The following is a 19,861-nucleotide window of genomic DNA, read 5'->3' as shown; positions in this document are numbered from 1 at the left end:
AAGGGCTAAAATGCACAGCCTTTAAAAAGTATTATAATTATCTATATATTAAATATTTTTTCAGCATGATTTTTGTGTTTTCTTTTTAAAATGTAGCCTACAGCAAAATTATCCCCCATCAAATAAGAAAGCAGTATTACTATTTGGATCAAGTGAGATTTAACTATAAATTCCTCTGCATTCCAGAATGCCAATTATCCCCTCAGCTAAAAGGACAGTTATAAGGGATGGAGTAGGGGTGGGAAACCACCTATGAAATGTGATTTCTAATTTTACCTTTATATACTGAAGGGCAGTCAGATTTCTTAGCATCTAGGAAAATATGATTCACAGCTCAATGTCCAGCTTACAAGTTTTTTTAAAATCTGCAAGTATTTGCAGAAGAATGCTTTCAATGCAACTCTGACTTTCACAGAGTTTAAGGCCACAATATGAAAGTAATTAGAAGTGTAAAGTCTTCCAGTGACACCAGTAATATTTTTCAGCTTTCTATTTTTAGGATTTCTTGGCAGGGTTTCCTCTCTAATCCTGGCTCCCAGTTGCTGTGCAATGGCCCAAACTGCAACAGTATTTTGGAGGAGGAATGCCTTGTGGCAAGTTTTTTCTGACTTATTACAGGAAGGGCAAAATGTGATTCCTCCCTCCTAACTGTTAGCCAAAAATGGAGGTTCAAAGAATTTCAAGAATCTAGCAGCCAGCAGTCCATTCATCTGTGTCAAATCCCTGTGAACTGATGCTTATTCAAGCCAGGATCCCAGCTTCCTACCACAAGCTCCCAACTCAGATCTTTATTCCCAGTAAACATAGACTGAAAATGCACTTTTCATATTTGCCCTGTCAGTGTTTGACAGGTATAAGCCAGATTTTAGTTTGCAGTCACATTCAAGATGCAAAAGTGTTGAAGGCAATAATTCAATTAAGTAGATCTTTAGCTTTAAAAAGTTACGGTGGTAATTGACCAAAACACTGAAGATAGCACTGGAATGCTATTGCAGTAGTATTAACAAGGATTCTTGCTATTTATTTATTTATTCCTTGTGACAAAGTATAATACGTAAATTTCTTAATGAAAATTTCTACAGTATGTGGAAGCAGGAGAGAGAACATGAATATTTATAAGGAAATTATTAAATCTACCATGTATTTCATAGCAACTACCACTTCATTTTGTGTGCAGTACTGTTGCAACGTTAATCATTCTCATCCTGTTTTCTCATTCTCATCATGTTTTAGCAAAAAGTTAAGATTATATTTTTAAATCTTGTGAGCCAGTCCTTTGCAGCTAACTTTATCTGAGTTGGAATTAAAAGGAGTTTAAAACAATTCAAACTGAAACTACTGTTCTCTGGTGAGATCCACATAATTAATTTTTCCATCTAATGCTTTCCAACATTGCTGAAACCAGTTCAGGTTTGCTAAGTTTTTGAGTGACATTCCGATGCTGTTACACTGATAACTTCAATATTGCTGCAAAATCCAAGAAGAAGCAAGCATTGCTGGAATCTCAGTCAGAGCTGCCTAAGGCTCAGCTTCTGCCTTTCTAGAAGGGCCTCTGCCTTTCAAGATGGGGGCCATCCACAGAGAAACCAAGCACTTGGTTCTGGTCAATTAATTCTACATTTTAATGAATATTTAGCATCAATGGCCTTTTAAGATGGATTGCACGGGAGAAATAAGATGAATAAGGAAAACATCTTCTTGCTTTCAAAACAGGATTCTTCCATTTCTCATTTTAATGGATGTTCAGTGCATTCATCAATCCCAGGTGATACATTAAAAACATGCTTCTTTTTCTGTAGGGAAATCAGCAAAGTGTCATGGTTTGGTGACAGAGGTTACTCCATCACCCTTTTTGAGCGTTTTGTCAATGCTCCTTTTGTCTAGACCCTCACATCTTGAGAGTCTTCATGCTACATGTGTAAATGCATTCCTAAATAGGAATTCTTTCAAATGAGGACAGAGGAAAGAAAAGCCACCTCTGTACTGTTCTGACATGGTTCCACAGTGAAGAACGCCACAGCTTTTGCCTTCAGATCACTGGTTTTAAAACACCACAACCCACAAACCCTAAAATCGTGCAAGTTTTTTTTTCAGTTTGAGCCAATAGATTCTCTTCCCAGGTGAGGACACAGTTGATGCAACTAAAGCAACCCAGAAGACAATGGGAAGTCCTTAAGTTAGGACTGACTCAGGGAAAAGTTATGGGTCAAATATAAGCAGTTAAGAGAAGACATGCTTTTGTGTCAGAGTAACTGCAAAACTCAGCTTCCTTCTACTTAGGCAAGTTACAACCACAGGACTTCAGGGCAACAGATCGGCCACCAGACTCACCTCTGCATGACTTCAGCCCTCCTCAGGGTAGCACTGCCACTGGTGCCATGGCGCAGGAAGAGCTGAGTGAAGTGCTATATTCACAATCTTTATTTTCACATGAATACTTCACAGTTCTTCTTACAGTGCCCATCAAAAACACTCATGTACAAAGTAGCACTTTCCCCTGCTTAAGCATAAAAGCAAGAAAAAAACATTCCAAACACCTTAAAGTCAGGCTAAAAAATATAACCCTTTGTTTAACTGCCCACCAAAATTACAGCTCTATGAAATCCAGGTCAAAATCCCCAGGTCGAACTCACTCATCTTCTGTATCACCTTTCTTTCTCTCTCTCGCACACATGCATACGCGCACACACACCCCCCCCCCCCCATGTCTAGGTCCTGGTGCCACTGTGCATATGCCTAAATGAAGCCCATGGACCACTGCATTCAAGACCACAACATGATCAGCCCATTGCTGAAGCAGCATACTGAATACATGCACTGAAAACCCGTGAACTGACATTGCAATAAATCTACAGAGAGCTTCATAAATCATATGGGGAGCCTTCAAGGACAAAGACCCAAATGGTTTTAATTTCCCTCTAAGTGATAGCCATAGTTAATACCAGATTTGGCAGGAAGCAGGCATTCCATGCCTGTTGGGCTTATACGGACATGAAAAAGAGTTTGTGTTTGACATTTGCTTTAAAAACATAATGAAAACCTTTTGCTCTTTCAAGTCCCAAACTTGCATTAGTTTCTCAGAATCTATTACTTTAAAAAAGCATTTGTTGGCTCTAATTGCTTGGATAACTGACAAAAAAGCATTAGGCTCTAGTGTTCTGTAGCTGGATGACAGAGAACAGGGAGCAACAGAAACAAGATGCTGAACAGCACATTTGCTCTTTGTCTCCCTTACAACTGTCTTTGATAAATAAGAAGTGGCTTATGACATCAAGCTCTGATTCATCACTGGCAGCTCTCCGTCAATTAATAGAAAGGAAAGAATACATAGTATTTCCACATATCACCCCAATTTTCTTCACGTTTTCTCCCTGAATGCCACAAACAGCTATCTGCCTGGTGCCCTGGTGGCACAGCCAAATAGTATGGCAAGTATTAACAGTGGTGATCAAAAAGCAACAGCCCATTTTCCATCAGCTGTGCTCCACATTCCTGCCAGACATGTAATGGAGGGGCTAATGCCTCCACAGGCGTTAGGATGCATTTGGGGTAGGTCAGAGCTGGGAAGGTTTGTGAATGACAGTCTTCTCAGGGCAGAAGGTACGAAAGGGCCCGCACTAGCTAGTTGTGAGAACAGGAAGCAGCAGTTCAACAGCGCTCTTGCAAGTCTCACAGTCAAAACATAACCAACCTGGTCCCTCCATCCCGAAGTCTATATGGGAAGCAAAAAGATGCATCTTGCTTTATGTGTCACAGCTCCTGAAAAAATAGTTGATTTCACACCATATGTAAGGCGGCATATATAAAGGCATAATTCAACTGTTAAAAATCATGACCTAAGGAAAGGAGCAGCTCTGTGATGTGCCCTAGTTCCATCATGATCATGACTTATTGCTTATGATTAATACACCACCAGTTTAGCTATGTGGTCAAATACATTTTGGGGTTCACAAATAACTTGAGATATGAATAACAACCAGCGTGGGTGTCGTGGTTTTACCCCAGCTGGCAGCTGAGCACCATGCAGCCGCTCACTCACTCCCCCACATCGGGATGGGGGAGAGAATTGGAAAAGTTAAAGTGAGAAAACTCGTGGGTTGAGATAAAGACAGTTTAATAGATAAAGCAAAAGCCGCACGCACAAGCAAAGCAAAGCAAGGAATTCATTCACCACTTCCCATGGGCAGGCAGGTGTTCAGCCATCTCCAGGAAAGCAGGGCTCTGTCATGCGTAACGGTTACTTGGGAAGACAAACGCCATCACTCCGAATGCCGCCGCCCCCCCCCCCCCCCCCCCAGTCTTCCCCCAAGCTCCTTATAAACTGAGCATGACATCATATGGTATGGAATATCCCTTTGGTCAGTTTGGGTCACCTGTCCTGTCTGTGTCTCCTCCCAACTTCTTGTGCACCCCCAGCCATCCCGCTGGCAGGGCAGTGCAAGAAGCAGAAAAGGCCTTGGCCCTGTGTAAGCACTGCTCAACAATAAGTCCATAGAACAAAAACATCTCTCTATTATCAACACTGTCTCCAGCACAAATCCAAAACATATCCCCACACTAGCTACTACGAAGAAAATCAACCCTCTCAGCTGAAACCAGGACAGTGGGCATGTGAATACTTCACACATGTATTATTATTATGTGCCATGTTTTGTGAAAATATATGTAATAATTTTTTTAAAAAACCTAAACCCTTGCTACAGAAACTGTTCTTATTCATACCCAGTGAGTGAAGGAATTCAATTAGGATTATCATTATAACTTAAGTGTCCAAGAAGTGACAGAGAAGTCCTCGCTTTGGTGACTTGGAAGGTGATCTGGGACATAAGTAACTTTCTTAAAGCCCACAGGGTCCAAAAGGGTTTAGAAAATGGTAAGTCACCTCAAGGTGACTCTTATATTATCAACAATCTTTATATTACCAGCAGGCTGAGATTGGAGGCCAGAAAAGACTGGGATGGAATAGGGGTTGGCCCTTCCCCAGAGATGCAGTAACTTCCATGACCAGCTGGACCAGGGCCAGTGGGAAGATCTACAAATCAAGTACAAATCTGTGAATTAACAGCAGTATTGTCAGGGAGCAAGGCACGCTCAAAGCTGGTCATCACCTGGGATTTGGGAATGAACTCTGTTTTCAAAAGCCAATTCAGAAATACCAGACTGAAGCACCTCCTGATCACCATGATTTGAAGTGGTCATCCTGGCCTTGTCTTTGAGGTTTGAGTCCATACAAGAAAATATACTGGATGGCTGATAATGAGTAGGAATCTCAAAGACTTTCAGATAAACTTCACTTTATCCTATCACCCTAAAGACTTCTTCCTTTAGTTTATGTATGTGTTATAAAATGAAACAGGCCAGGAATGAGTGAGAGCACCTATTCACCTCAGTTAGCTCTGGCTTCATTCGGTTTTTTTTCTCCTCAGATCTGGAACAGCTCTGATAAAAAATAGTGGCAGTTGACTCTCTAAAACATTCCACATCTATGTTATTTCTGATAGCTGAAACAGCTATTGATGCCCTTAATTCAAAAGAGAAGATCCACAATGCAGTGGAATTTGGCATTAATTGCCATTTATAAGAATAAAACAAATAGCCAGGAACGCATTATCATAGAAAGCAGTATTGACCAACAGTTAAAGCACAAACTGAAGTAAGAAGATCTGTTAACAGGCTGTGCTACCAAGTTTTTTTGGTTAAGTATCTTTTCACCATTCCATTTATTTCATTACCACCAAGATGAAAAAGTGCTGTGTTGTGACAGAGACAATGGAAAATCTGTGAAATTGGAATCAAAATTATGACCTAAAATTTCCTGTACTTCTTACAAGTGACATCTGAGGTTGTATTTGCTTCATTTGGAAAAGAACCTCTAGGACTTTACATACAAGTTTCATTTTGGATATGCTACTAATTTTGAAGGTAGAAGTATTCTCAATGATCAACCTAACAGATTTCAAACAGAACTTATAATTCAAGTAGTTGTTTCAGACATAAAGCATAAAGGTGTACATATAAATTTCAGGTGATTCTCATACTTATTCTTGCCATCTTTCTATGCTGATAAAATTTGCACTGTGCCTTCTAGGTCAAACTTCCTTTCCATTTGTCTTACAGCTGGCAGGTCATTGAACAGAAAACAAGGTTTCATAAATACACTCCACAGTAATTCTCCAAGAAAAATGAGCTACCAGTGAAGCAGAATAATAATTTCTGATTCAGAAATTGGTTAAATAGTAGGGTAAAGACTGCACAGAATGCTAGACAACAAATGCAAATAATCCTGGACTATTTTAATGCTTTTTCCTAAGGACGAAAACATTATTCAAGTCTTAAATGGGTGAGCTGCCAAACAGCATCTTGTAATGCCTTCAGTTGTCACAAAGCAGAGTTAAACTCCTCTCCCCACCATCTTGCAAGGAACTATGGAGGGCACAAACTAAACCAAAAATAATCTCAACCCATCACACACATAGAGAAACACCTAGCATACACTCAGCACTGGGCACATGTTTACTTTTTACATTCCTACTGTGTTTACTTGAGTTAACATGGCAAAATCATGTCTAGCTGGAAAATCTAATCCCGCTTATTTTGGCTCTTTTTGTATTAAAACCAGAGCAGGCTGGAAGGAGAAAAGAAACAAGTTAGTGCACTGCTGTCTTCTCTCCATCTGTTTTTAAGAGAAGGCCAGTTAACATTTGGGGGTTTTTTGGCCATGTGGAAGGGAAAGATTTTACCCAGAATTGATCAGTTATAGAAAGTGGTAGGTCACATAAAATGAATTCACAACATGAAGGTAGCTGCAACATCCAGCCACTGGGACGAGTCTTGTCATGCACTATGTACCATAGCCTCTTTTCTAATGGTCAAACCTAGATAGTGGGACTTCACATAAATAAAGCAGGAGTACAGCATATGAAGTTACAGAGTTTATTGCAAGCTGTTAGCTGGCCTCTAACTTAAATCTCCTTTTCCTCCCTTGGTCCGTCCCACGTATGCCTCCCCAACCCAGCCCATACTTAAGAAGGTTAGCACAAAGATTGTTAACTACTACCCGTGCTGAAGATTAAAAAGCCACCTGAAGTCTAAGTTTAATTTTCTGCAGGGTATTTGTATTTTAAGTGTCAGGGCACTATATTCTGTATAAATTATATTCTGAGTTAGAGCAATCTTCACTCGCCTGGAGTTTTTAAGCAGTCATTATCAGCTTTGTATGAAACTGAATCAGGATTCTTATTTATATGGTCTGTGTTGCACCAGCAGTCTCTTACAATGCTGGACGAGATTCACAAAGAGCTGGGTTCAGCACTGAAAGTTTTGTTGCTGTAGGATCCATAGAATCAGACCCTAATTCAGCAACTGCAGATATTTAAACCAGGGCCTATATTATATATAAACAACTAAGCATGTTAAAGTATGAAATATCAGGGTGTCCTGGTTTCGGCAGGGATAGAGTTAATTTTCTTCCTAGCAGCTGGTACAGACCTGCAGTTTGGATTTAGTATGAGAATAATGTTGATAACACACGGATGTTTTTAGTTGTTGCCAAGCAGTCAAGTACTTTTCAGCTTCTCACGCCCTGCCAGGTGCACCAGAAGCTGGGAGAGCACAGCCAGGACAGCTGGCCCAGACTGGCCAAAGGGATATTCCCTGCCATAGAATGTCATGCTCCCTATAGAACTGGGGACGGTAGCCAGGATCGCTGCTCAGACATCGGGTTGGTTTTCTTTTCCTTCCACATGTGGTGAGCAATTACATTTGTGCATCACTTGTGTTTTTTATATATATATATAATTATTCTCTTCCTTTGTTACCCTATTAAACTGGCTTTATCTCTACCCATGAATCTTTTTTCTTTTCCATTCTCCTCCGCATCCCCTCGTGGGGGGGAAGGGGTGAGCAAGCAGCTGCATGGTACTCAGTTACCAGCTGGGGTTAAACTACCACATGGGGTTAAACAAGTGAAAATCTTTACTAGGTTACATCACAGATACAGTTTCACACCCAAGCACCATGTGATCTATGTACCCATATGAAGGGAAAAAGGAGGGCAGTGCGCAAAAAAAGCTGTTTTTTTAAGGGTATCTGAGAGCATGTGGCCTGGTTTTGGCTGGGATAGAGTTAATTTCCTTAGCAGCTGGTACAGTGCTGTGGTTTGGATTTAGGATGAGAATAATGTTGATAACACACTGATGTTTTTAGTTGCTGCCAAGCAGTCAAGGACTTCTCAGCTTTTCATACTGCCCTGCCAAGGAGAAGGTGGGGGGCGCACAAGAAGCTGGGAGGGGACACAGCCAGGACAGCTGACCCAAACTGGCCACAAGGATATTCCATACCATATGATGTCATGTCCTGTTTATAACTAGTGGGTGGGCTGGGAGGTAAGTTAGCTCTGGGTCTTGTGGAACAATGACTTCAGGTGGTGAGAAATTGTACTGTTCATAACTTTTGTATATTCTTTTATTATTTTCTTTCTTTTTTGTCCTATTAATTTGTCTTTACCTCAATGCAGGAGTTGGGGGAGGGGGATGGTTTTGGTGGGGTTTTTTCTTGTTTTCCATTTTCAATTCTCTCCATCCTACTGGAAGGTGGGGAAGGAAGCGGAGTGAGAGAGAAGCTCTGTGATTGTTTTAGCTGCCTGCTGGGTTAAACCATGACAGCATGCAACAAAGCAAAAGGGAATATCAAGTAGTTATCTCTTCAGAGGAAATTATGAGAGGGTATAATGATAAGTGTTGTTATGTTTGGGGAGGATGGGGAAATTTATCACGACCAGCACCATAGAGGATTAAACATTCCTAACTTTAATTATTAAAATTTCTTAAGTCATCTTTAAAATTAATTTTCAATTTCTAGAGATGTTAAGATCATATAAGCCTGTAAGTATTTTATTGTATAGGAACAGGCTTAAGAAATTGCTTAATGTTCAAGTGCTTTGTTGAATGAAGAACCCTGCTGCTGGAGCTAAGGGCAGATTCAACCATGGCAGACTCATGATGATTCCTCAACCTCTTACATGAGTAGAGCACAGTGGAGGAGGAAGGGGAATGCTACTAACATTTTACTTTTTCATGAGAGGCCAGGACTGCTCAGGCACCAGTGCTACTCAAGCATATATTAAAATCAGCAGGAGCTCTCTCTGCTGTTGGAGGGCCATGGGATCTGCATCAGCCCCAAGGTCAGGAGGAAGGACCAGCTGGAATAAAGGAGAAATAGGAAAAGGAGCATGACTCCCATTCCACGTATCATAAAAGAACTCACATGTTTTGAATAACAATTATGATCATTTAATCATTGGTTTGGATGATTAAACAATGTGTATCAGTGATGGAATGTGATCTGAACCACCTGTGTAAAGAAACAGCTTTATGAAATGGTGAGGTGACTGAAAATATTTAACCTCCTTGCTTTTGATGAGCTGGATTTGATGCAGATTGTAGCTACTTACATTCAACACATTCATTTCTCTCACTGTTCTCTGAGACTTTTATTCTATCAGTTTTCTGGATAACCAGAGACAATCCAAGATCCAGGAAATTTTCCTATTTAGATTTAAAAACCCCAAACAAACAGAACCAACAAGTTTTCTTTTAGAATAATACAATTTAACATTCATAGTCTGTAGGAGGAAACAATTCTGAAATTATAAAGCATCAGCAATGCTCAAAGTAACCCTCAAACTCTAAAAAAAATAAATAAGATCTACTGTAAATTTCATGGGAAAGTTGTTCATCTTACAGGATGTCACTTGAGGGCAGTAACTGAGCCATTTGGGGAACTTTCTCTTTCCTACTATTCAATTAATATTCTTGTGGAAGGAAAAAGTGTTTTAAATCCTTCTTTGCTTATCAGTTCCTCTAAGAAATTATTTTTATTTAGTTTTGAGGCTCCATTTATTTTTCTAAAAAACCTTTACTTCCTTTTTGCTGAAAACTGCTATAAAACTGGATTAAAAATTACTGAAAACTATCCAGCCCATTTTCCACAGGGCATATCACAGCTGTCAGACAGAAGGCAGGATACTGAAGTGAAGATGTAATTCTTTCCAATAACAGCCATTATGTTTCAGTGTACTTTATCTGTCTGAGACCGCTTGGAAACCTAACTGATACAGCAGCTAAAATTGCTTCAGATTTTTGTAAAGCTTTTTCCTTTCCTTGATCATTAAAAATATGACAGACAACTTGCACTTAAAGAACCAGACATTGTGCTGATGACCTTAAAAAGAACTCCAGTTGCATACTGTTACGTAGTCTGTATTAGGCTAGCTTCCACTTTGCCCAAGATTCTCATTGTACTAAATAACATTAGCAACAGGGACATAATTACATGAATTAACCCGACTAGTTAAATAATAATAATGGAGTGGGAACAAGATACATAGTCTAAGCAATTTTCCAGCTTCACACAATAATAAAAGTGATGCCACTTTCCTCCAGAATGCATTCATTAGATGAAAGAACACATTTATTAACAAAAGGGTGATTGGCACGCAGGATTCATCAGCTTCCTGAAGAGGATTCAACTAAGAATGCCCCCGCTGTCTGGGTCTTCTAGGGTGGTCATCATCTTTGCCTGCAATCTACACGGAGGACCTAGCAGTGGCAAAAATAATAATTATTAAGGTTTCTTGTTGTTTTATTCTGACTTTTCTGTTGCATAATACAAGGAAATTATGCTAAAGACTTCTAAGCTTGTGGGCATTTTAGATCTATGCTGCTATTTGTTTAGTTTTCAATCCAAAAAATTCTTCCTGGAAGAACTAGTTTTTTTCCTGTTCTTTCCATCTGTACAAATAAGTCATCAGTAGCAGAAGCGAGAATATTCCTACAGGGATGTTATGGACAGTGACTACTAATATTGGTGACTACTCTCTAATGTAGAGTAGCACCCTCACATTTGCACACTTTCACCCAGAGTCAGATACTAAGATATAATATAGAAGCCTACTGTACAGAGAAGACAGCATGGAGGTCCATTTGGACTGTCTTTTTTTCCTTGCTTTGCACAAGTGACAACTCATTACTTAAAAGCTAATATGCTTCAGTGGAAAAGCATTACACTGAGGATCAGGAAACCTGAAGTCCTATGTATTTGCTGAGCAACTCTGAAAAATTCACTTTATTTTGCACTTCAATATTTGCACTTTTCAAGATTGGTTTTTTGCCTGCTGATATAAGACAGCAGGTCCGATATACCTTTTTTCTTTTTCAAGAGAATATCAGCAATGCAAAACACAGGTGGTTTTTATCATAAAATGTTATGAACTGTAAAAGCACCAGTCTTTGAACTGAAATTATCAGAAACTATAAGCAAACAAGTTCTACCTCCCACACTCAACTTCCAGGTTAAAAAAAAAAACATCCCAAGAATTGCTCCTCTAAGAAGTCTGACCTCACTAAAGATTGTTCAGGGGGTCTGACCTTTCTAACAATATTATACAGAAAGAAAAAGAAACTTGAAGATGTGGTTAAAAAGTAAAGATTAAGAAAATGAGTTTTCAGGTAACATTGGGATCTGCTCAGGAAGGATTGCCTACAGAAACTGAGCCAGAGGTGGTGCTTGCATTCAGTCCTGACTCCAGTCCAGACAGAACAGGGAATTCAATAGTCGTTGTCACAGCATCCCTCAAAGAAAGCTGATAAACCACCCAAGGGCGAGGCCTAACAAAAAAAACAAACCACATAATTGCAAACATGTGGCATTAGTGCCAATTTTAAGCTAGCTTAATTCCATTGATTCCAAGAGAAAAATACTTGTCTGGTGTAATCATACTAGAAAAAAAATCTACCTCTCCCCTTGAAAATACAAAACAAACCCTCTCACTCTTTAAAAACACCTTTGTAGAGTCAAATTTATGCTATTTTCCCCTCAACTTTGTGTTAAGACCTTTTGGCATATTCTGAGGCAGAACGTTACAATTATTTCAACCGCCCAGTGGTAGAAATTCAAATGTCCTACTGTGCAATTAGATATCTTCCTGCTGGAAGAGAAAGATCAATAGAAATTCAACAATATATAAAGATCAGATTTTAAGCTGTTGCTTGTTGCCTCCTTTTTCATGTTCCAGATATAAAATACAGCCACTGATGTTAACACATCCTGCCCACATGTTTTCTGTTCCCTAATAGCAGCATAAATTGGAGCCTATGCCAGCTTTGTAGACTATTCCATCATTTGAACTCATTTTATAACCAATATTTTGAAAAGTACCTGGCCCAGCTTCCCCTATCACTCATACTAATTCAAAACTGATGAAATGCAGTTGGTTTCAGAGAATAAACTCTTGATTTATACTAATATATAAGAAGAGAAAAATGCAAACCATGCATTTTGTGGAACTTAGTATGAGGGTGGTGAAGCTCTACTTAGCCCCAGCAGTCCCTGCTATATCCCTATAGACTGATGCTAAGGAAACTACGAGACTTCTTTATCTCATTGCTTGGTGTTACCCTCTTCTTGTCCTTTTAAGTGTCACACCAAGAGGAGTTTAACATCATTTAGCTTGTTCTCTTGCTCCTAGGTTCAATGCTCAGGTTCACTTGACCCTTCAGGATATCTTAACAAGGAAAGGAAGAATCAAGAACAAACCTGGAGGTAAAATCTAGCTTAACAGGAGTTACTCCTAAGCAATATTAATTAGCTGGAGAGCTCTCTGAGTGGCAGACTTTCAATTAGCAGCCCTAGGCAGCCACAAAGAAAAGCAGGAACCAAAGCATGGTGGGGCAAAACTGTCATGGTGAACAGGTACCACAGCAGTGTGACACTTTCTGAGCAATAGGGTTACCCATCCCTAAGTAAGCCCTAATAATACAAGTGCTGGCATTAAAAAGAGAACAAAGCATGGCTCCCAAAGTGTGGGACATTTCTTAATGTGTTTCAAGAACATCCAGCAAAATTTATCAATCCTTGAACAACAACAATGGTTGTTACAATATTTTTTTCTTTCTATTGCAACATTATGAGTTTCAGGTTTAATAGCGTGCCTAAAGTCACAGGCTAATGTTTCTTTGGCAAGAGATCACTGGAGGTCATTGTATATGCTTTCAAATGGAATAAAGCTCAGTCTTCTAATTCTGAGAGAAGGCAAAAATTTCAGCCCTTTAAATGAGTCACTTGTCTACAACTGAATGCACCTTACACCTCGAAGAAAAGCAATTCTGGCAGGAAAATATACACTCAGGTATTTTTTTTTTTTTTCGAACTTTTTATAATAAAATGGTTAATTGAAGCTGCTTGGTTTGAAATGTTAGACACAAGAGTAATGGAGATGGTTTCACAGATCAAGTGCACATAAGATAGTCACATGACACTTGAAATCAATAAAGATTATTTAGTGCATATAGCCACAGTTTACCATTTGTGTGGTATATTATTCATGAATTTGTGGGAAACTAATCCTAAAAGATTTCAACAGAAATGGTATGTTTTCAGAAGGAAATTGAAATAAAAGAGGTTGCTCACTTAAGCACGCAAGAGGAAAGGGAGACTGCTGAACCCAAGTCAGCAAAAACATTTAAACACATGCTTAATTTAAATCTGTTGTTGAATTAAGATTTCAGAGGTAACCCAGAAGAAACTGCATGAAACTTCAAAGGTCCAGAGGCTTGCTTAGCAAACCAGAAATAGAGATGCTTGAATAACTCTCTGGAATGAGTAGTGTGGGACTGAGTCTCGACTAATTCTCTAGGGAGGTTTCTGGTACTCTCTATTTGCAGTTGTGCCAAGAGACTGCTATTTTGGCAGTTTCTCTGTTTTTGTCCACAGTCATAAAGTCAAAGGGAACCCATCACTGAAATCAAATAGGTTTAAAACCAGAATTATTTAAAGTCGCTCCAATTTTCATACCCATGAAAAGTTGGCATGTGTACCTCAGGATTATCAACCCACCCTAATTTTTGGACATTTCTGTGACTGCCCCAAGAAGCGATTTAGGTACACATTAAGGTAACAGGGAATATTTACACAAGTAGGAAGGAGAACGCCATACTCTGGCCTGTGAGGCTGCGGCTGGTGTCACAGGTGAGCAGCACGCTGCTGACCAAGCTCCGCGGGCTCACTACCCGTCACCGAGCCGGCGCAGCGGGAAAAGCGAGCTGCCGCGTACGCGCACTGGAGCCGAGCGGAGTGCTGCGCTGCGCCGAGTTCAGGGCGGGCACCGCGAAGCTCCCAGCAGTAGTTACGGACAGCGCTGAGAGGACACCGCGCATACCCGCGCCTTTGCTCTCCCGACTGCCGCGGCGATGCTCCCACCGCCGGGCGCAGGCGCCTCCCCGCGGCCCGCCCTTCGGCGGTGGCGGCTGTGGCCCCGGCAGCGCCGAAATCCGTCCCGCCGTCCCTTCCGCGCCGGGGAGCACATCCCGCGTACCTGAATCATCGTCTTGGCCTCTTCTTGCGCCGAGCGGCGACGGGGCAGGGGACGCAGCTCTCTCCCGCGGCACGCCAGGCTCGCCCCGGCCGCCCATGGGGGCACTCCCGCTGCTCCTCGCCTCCAGCGCGGCTCTGCCTCACCCGCCGCCGGCAGCCATGAGCCCCTCACCCCTGCTACTCTTCCCCAGCCGGTTTGAGCTCCCTTGGCTGTCGGCCGCTCTCCGAGCTCCTTCCCCTTTCAGTTCCCCTTTTGTTACTGGGCTGCCGAGCTGACCACACTGTGCCCCCTCCGGGGCCAAGACAACAAATCAGAGAGCCGGTGCCGAAAGCACTGTCTCCAGCTGGGGAAACTTAGCCTTCCCTATCCTGGTGGGAGGGTTTTTGGATCGCGGAGTGGTATGGATACAATAACAACGAAACTAATAACTCGCAAAACAGTCTGCCTCGGAGGGTGCGCTGCTTTTGTGTAGAAGAAAAGCGAGCTTTCCAGCAATCTGTCACTAAAGCAAGCTGATAGTACCCAAGTAATTTGAGAGAGAAAAATGGGTATTTAAAGTTGACACCAAGAACTACTTTCAAAACAGTTTCAGAAGGAGAAAAACCTACAGGAATTTCCTGTTTCTTTGCGTAATCTGTCTGCCTGTGTACGTTCATTAATTCCCTTTAGTTTTTAACAGAACTTGTTTCTCTGCCAAAAGGGTGCACACTACGAAGGGGCCGGAAGCAGCACCATGTGATGGCAGCACGACACTGTAAGCTTAGAGACAGGGGCTCCGTTTCCCCCTTTGCCAAAGACGTTTGCTGTCCTGTGTAATTTAAGTTTGCAGACATGTGCTGTAATTTTGCATATTTTAATTCTTAGATCTCCAGCTTTAGGAAAGGCACAGCTGCTTTACCCACAGTGCTGAGAATCTGTAGCTCCCACCAGGACCTAGGGCGTAACACTGGATAAGTCTTGCTGCTATAATTAAGGGATCGTGGGCAAAAACTTTCAGCTGTCTTCTCTTTGAGTGTTCAAGTTTCCTCCTCTGCAATAAAGGACACGGTATAAATCAGTGCTTCCCTGCCTCTGATGTGTCCTGAGAAGTTCAAGACATGTTTATTTGACTGTCATGCTGTAAAAGATGTCTGTAACTGAAGAGTAGAGTTTGTTCGTTACCTATTTCCAAGCATTTGAATTTCAGTGCTGTAGCAGAGGCATCTTAAAATAGATTTGGAGAAACTGGGTTGATCAGTTTTGGTTTTCCTCAAGGAACAGAAGAGATGAGAAATCATTTCTGAACATTTGTGTTGTGATAACATCTGGCATGTTATGATTTATGTCAAAATTTTGTCTTTTATAAAGAAAAAGGAAAATTAATTAAATGGGTTTTAAAACTATTATTTTTTTATTTTTACCATTTGGATCGTCTAATTGAGTACTTGGTCCCCATTATGCCAGGCACTCAATTTCAAGTGACTTAACTCATGTTATGAAGTAAAATGACTTATCTTGTGCATGAAGGAGTTCAGGTATACACTGAGTAGCCTACATGGGGTCATTTCTGGGCTGTCAGCTTATTTTCACTGCATAAATCTTCCCATGGTTATCCCCCCACCTTCCATTGCCTGAACTCTGTATTCAAAGAGTCCAAATGCACAAATGGGTTATTTCTGCAGGATGAGGAATAGACTAAGGAAGAAAGGATCATTGTACAGGAAGAGCTAGTCTTAGATAACTTGAAGGTCTGATACTCTCATGTAACCTTTTCCTTGAGAAGTCACAAATAGTGACTAATGAGCTGTATTTGAAATATCCCAAACTGACTGGAGTTATAATATGGGAATCTGTATGTGAAGGTGACTTTTATGAGCTAGTCAAAAGCAACCTCTCCAACTGGCAGTTGTACTGGCTCATCTACTCCAAGGGGAGTTCATTTGATCCTTGTTGACTGATCCACAAATAAAAGGCAGGAAGAGGAGAGAACTTAAGTCATTATTGTTACTTTGACAGTATAGGAATGGCTATTGACAGGTTTGAAATCTCTCTGCAGAAATGAAATGGTATAAATGTGGAAATGTCAGCCCCTTCTGAAAGACTTTTCACTGTTCTACCTTACTGGAATGATCACTTCCATTGCTTTAGTGCTTTGACCCTACTTTTAGTTACTGTCTTCTTCTAAATATGACTTGGTATGTGTGAAAGGGTTTGCAAAGCTTAACTAATCAAGCCAATGTTTAGTATGGCTCTGCTGCTTGTTATGGTATTAAAAAAAACCCAACCAACCCACAAAAAAACCCCACCAAACAGTATTTGTTTTCTCAAAACCGAAGCAGAGTCAAGAATTAGAAGGGGACAGGGAGTCGTGCTGCTGGTAGATAACTAAGGTTATAGCTTTCTTTGACTAGTGCTACCACTTCCCTTTGTATATAGATTCTTCAAATGTAGCTGGGCAGCTTGTCAGCTAACCTTACAGAAGAGATCACAGGAACTTTATTACAACTTTCTTACCAGAGGTAACCAAAAGCATTTTGGGACTCAAATGCCAATGGATTAGTCCTTGACTCTGTCACTTGTATGCAAAAATATTCAGTGGGTATTTGTTCATAATTGGAAGGGAATTTTATCTGTGGGTTCCACAAGGTGTTTAGCCTGTTCTTGACATGTCAAATGCTCTCAACTGCCATTAATTAGTAATTCAGAGAACTCATTACCACAAACCTGATCCACTGCAGTATCTGCAATGAAAGGGGTCTTTTAAAAGAAAAAGTAGTAAATGTGGTTTTATTTATAGGAGGGGCAGACAAGCATTAATGACCCGTCATTATTTAAGTAAATAGGATTGGAAGAAAGAGTTTCCTTAACTATTCAGTCCCCCCTCCTACTTCCTCCACCACTGTTAGCACTTAGAAAAGATGAGTTTCAGCCTTGTCACTAGCAAAACCAGAGGGAGGTTGGCAAGGACCAAGGAGTGTGGGGGAAGAAGTAACAATAATGCACAGATGTGTAGTGATTTCAAATTACTAACCGTGGCTAATACATAGATTACTTCCTAGAGAATAATGACTGCAGCCCAAGGCAAAAGCTAGGCATATTAGCATCAAGTCTGCCATTAACTCTCCAGGAAATGCACCAGTCTGAACTCATTAATGAAATTGTAGCCAGTTATTTGGTGGGAGAGGGATTAGGCAGGCAAGAGGAACATTTTCCTTGTAGTGCCATTATTTTTCTGAGCAACACAAAAATTATATTCATTTCATGACCCTGCTTCTGTCTTGAAACATCTACAGAGAAAAAATGGATTGCACAGAAATTATTCGATATTCTTTCAAAAGCTCAGCGAATTTTTAGCATTGTTGCAGTGGAAACAGGAACAGCTCCTAAATTTTGCACATATTGTCAGGGTTGTGCAATTCCCAGCCTTCTGTTCTTCAAATACTTAGCTTCCCTCTGTACTGAACAGTTTTGTTATTCCAGTGTATGACTGCCAAAAGACTTCCATTAGCCTTAGCTGTTTCTTATTATTCAGATTATCTAGACATAACGAAAATATGTTTTTAGAAGAAAAATGGCAACCAGCTCATTCTGCTTGGGCTGACAGAAATAAGTATTAAATAGGATAGATCAATCTATGCCAGTTTTCAACAGAGCTCAATCAACAGTGTTTTGTGAGAGCAATAATACATTGCATTTAATGCATAGTGCTTTAAATGGCACAGTCTAAGAGCTGGGCAAAAATAAGAAGGAATGTGCTCTTCTGTAAAACTTTACATTTTTCAAAGTCTGCACAAACAGTACTGCTTTTTGGTAAGGATTTTACAGGAAGCATCCAGTTCTAAAGACTGAGGAAACTAAGTACTCTCTTCTGGAGGAGGTGAAATGGTGCCTCAGCTATGCAGGGCAGTACCTAGACCCTCTGACACCAGTGGAATGACAGAGTAATGCACTGGTGTCAGTCACAAGCCTTGAGTCTGATAACAGTGCAAGAGTAGCCCTGCTGTTAGATTTTCCAAAACTTTTTTTTTTTTTTCATGAGAAGGAATGTAAGCATGCAGAGTTGAGGGAAAATAAGGTTTATCAGGTTTAGTATTTCCAGAGTGAATTTCAGAATCAGTATAATATTTAATACTAACATCACAGAATCACAGAGTGGTTGAGATTGGAAAGAACCTCTGTAGGTCACCTGGTCCAACCTCCATGATCAACCAGGTCCTGTCACTGGGCACCACTGAAAAGAGCCTGGCTCCATCCTCTTTGCACCCTCCCTTCAGGTGCAAATACACCTTCAAGTATTTATAGATATTGATGACATGCCCCTGAGCCTCCTCTTCTCCAGACTGAACAGTCCCAGCTCTCTCAGCCTTTCCTCAATGGAGAGATGCTCCAGTCCCTTCATCATTTTCATGGCCCTTTACTGGCCACTTCTCTCCAGCATGTCTATCTCTTTTGCACTGAGGTGCCCAGAACTGGACACAGTACTCCAGGTGTGGCCTCACCAGTGCTGACTAGAGGGGAAGGATCACCTTCCTCCACCCACTGAGACCAATACTTGGTCTAACACAGCTCACTGGTTAGCCTTCTCTGCTGCAAATGCACATTGCTGGCACATGTTCAGCTTGGTGTCCACCAGGACACCCAGGTCCTTTTCTGCCAAGCTGCTTTCCAGCAGAGTGGTCCCCAACATGTACTGGTGCATGGGACTGTTCCTCACCGGGTGCAGGACTTCTCCTTGATGAACTTCCCGAGGTTCCTGTCAGCTTATTTCTCCAGCCTGTTGAGGTTGTGCTGGATGGCAGCATACACCTCTGGCCTTTGTCAGCCACTCCTCCCAACTTCGTGTCATCAGTAAACTCACTGCCCGGTTGTGCAGATCACTAACAAAGATGTTAAACAGGACTGGACCCAGTATTGATGCCTGGGGTACACTGCTACTTACCAGTCTCCAACTAGACCTTGTGGCACAAATCACCACCCTCAGAGCCTGGCCATTCAGCCAGTTTTCAGTCCACATCACTTTGCTCATTTAGCCCCTCCAGCAACAGCTTAAGGGGCTATATGATGTTCTTATGGGAGACAGCGTTAGAGGCCTTAGTGAAGGCCCAGTGGACACTAGCCTCTACCAGGTGCATCAGTTCATTGTAGAAGGTTATCAGGTTGGTCAAGCATGACTTCCCCTTGGTGAAGCCATGCTGACTACTCCTGAGGAGTTTCTTGTCCTTCATGTGCCTGGAAATGGTTTCCATGATAAGCTGCTCCATCACCTTCCCAGGGATCAAGGTGAGGCTGACCAGCCTGTAGTTCCCTGGCTCTTCCTTCTTCCCTGTCTTGAAGATGGGAGTGACATTTTCTTTCCTCCAGTCTTGGGGCACTTCTCCCAAGTGGCATGATTGAGCAAAGATTATTGAGAGTGGCCTTGCAATTACATTTGCCAGCTCTCTTAGCACTGGTGGGTGCTTCCAGTCAGGGCCCATGGATTTATCTCAACAAAAGTTACTATACATTACACTG

At 41.2% G+C, this 19,861-nt stretch overlaps 1 protein-coding gene across 1 annotated transcript in view; it reads right to left on the bottom strand.

Moving 5' to 3' along the window:
• The window catches only part of TNS3 (tensin 3), a 249,691-nt gene extending 234,806 nt beyond the window's left edge, over positions 1–14,885 (bottom strand). Inside the window, exon 1 of the mRNA XM_075745266.1 lies at positions 14,372–14,885. Coding sequence (XP_075601381.1) covers positions 14,372–14,380 — 9 coding nt within the window. The 5' untranslated portion in view covers positions 14,381–14,885. The remainder of the gene's footprint in view (positions 1–14,371) is intronic.
• Positions 14,886–19,861: the final 4,976 nt, after the last annotated feature.

This window comes from Balearica regulorum, chromosome 2 (genome assembly GCF_011004875.1).
Source record: "Balearica regulorum gibbericeps isolate bBalReg1 chromosome 2, bBalReg1.pri, whole genome shotgun sequence".
Classification (NCBI taxonomy): domain Eukaryota; kingdom Metazoa; phylum Chordata; class Aves; order Gruiformes; family Gruidae; genus Balearica; species Balearica regulorum.
The sequence above is the reverse complement of the archived record's forward strand: the minus strand, read 5'-3'. Positions and strand labels throughout refer to the sequence as shown.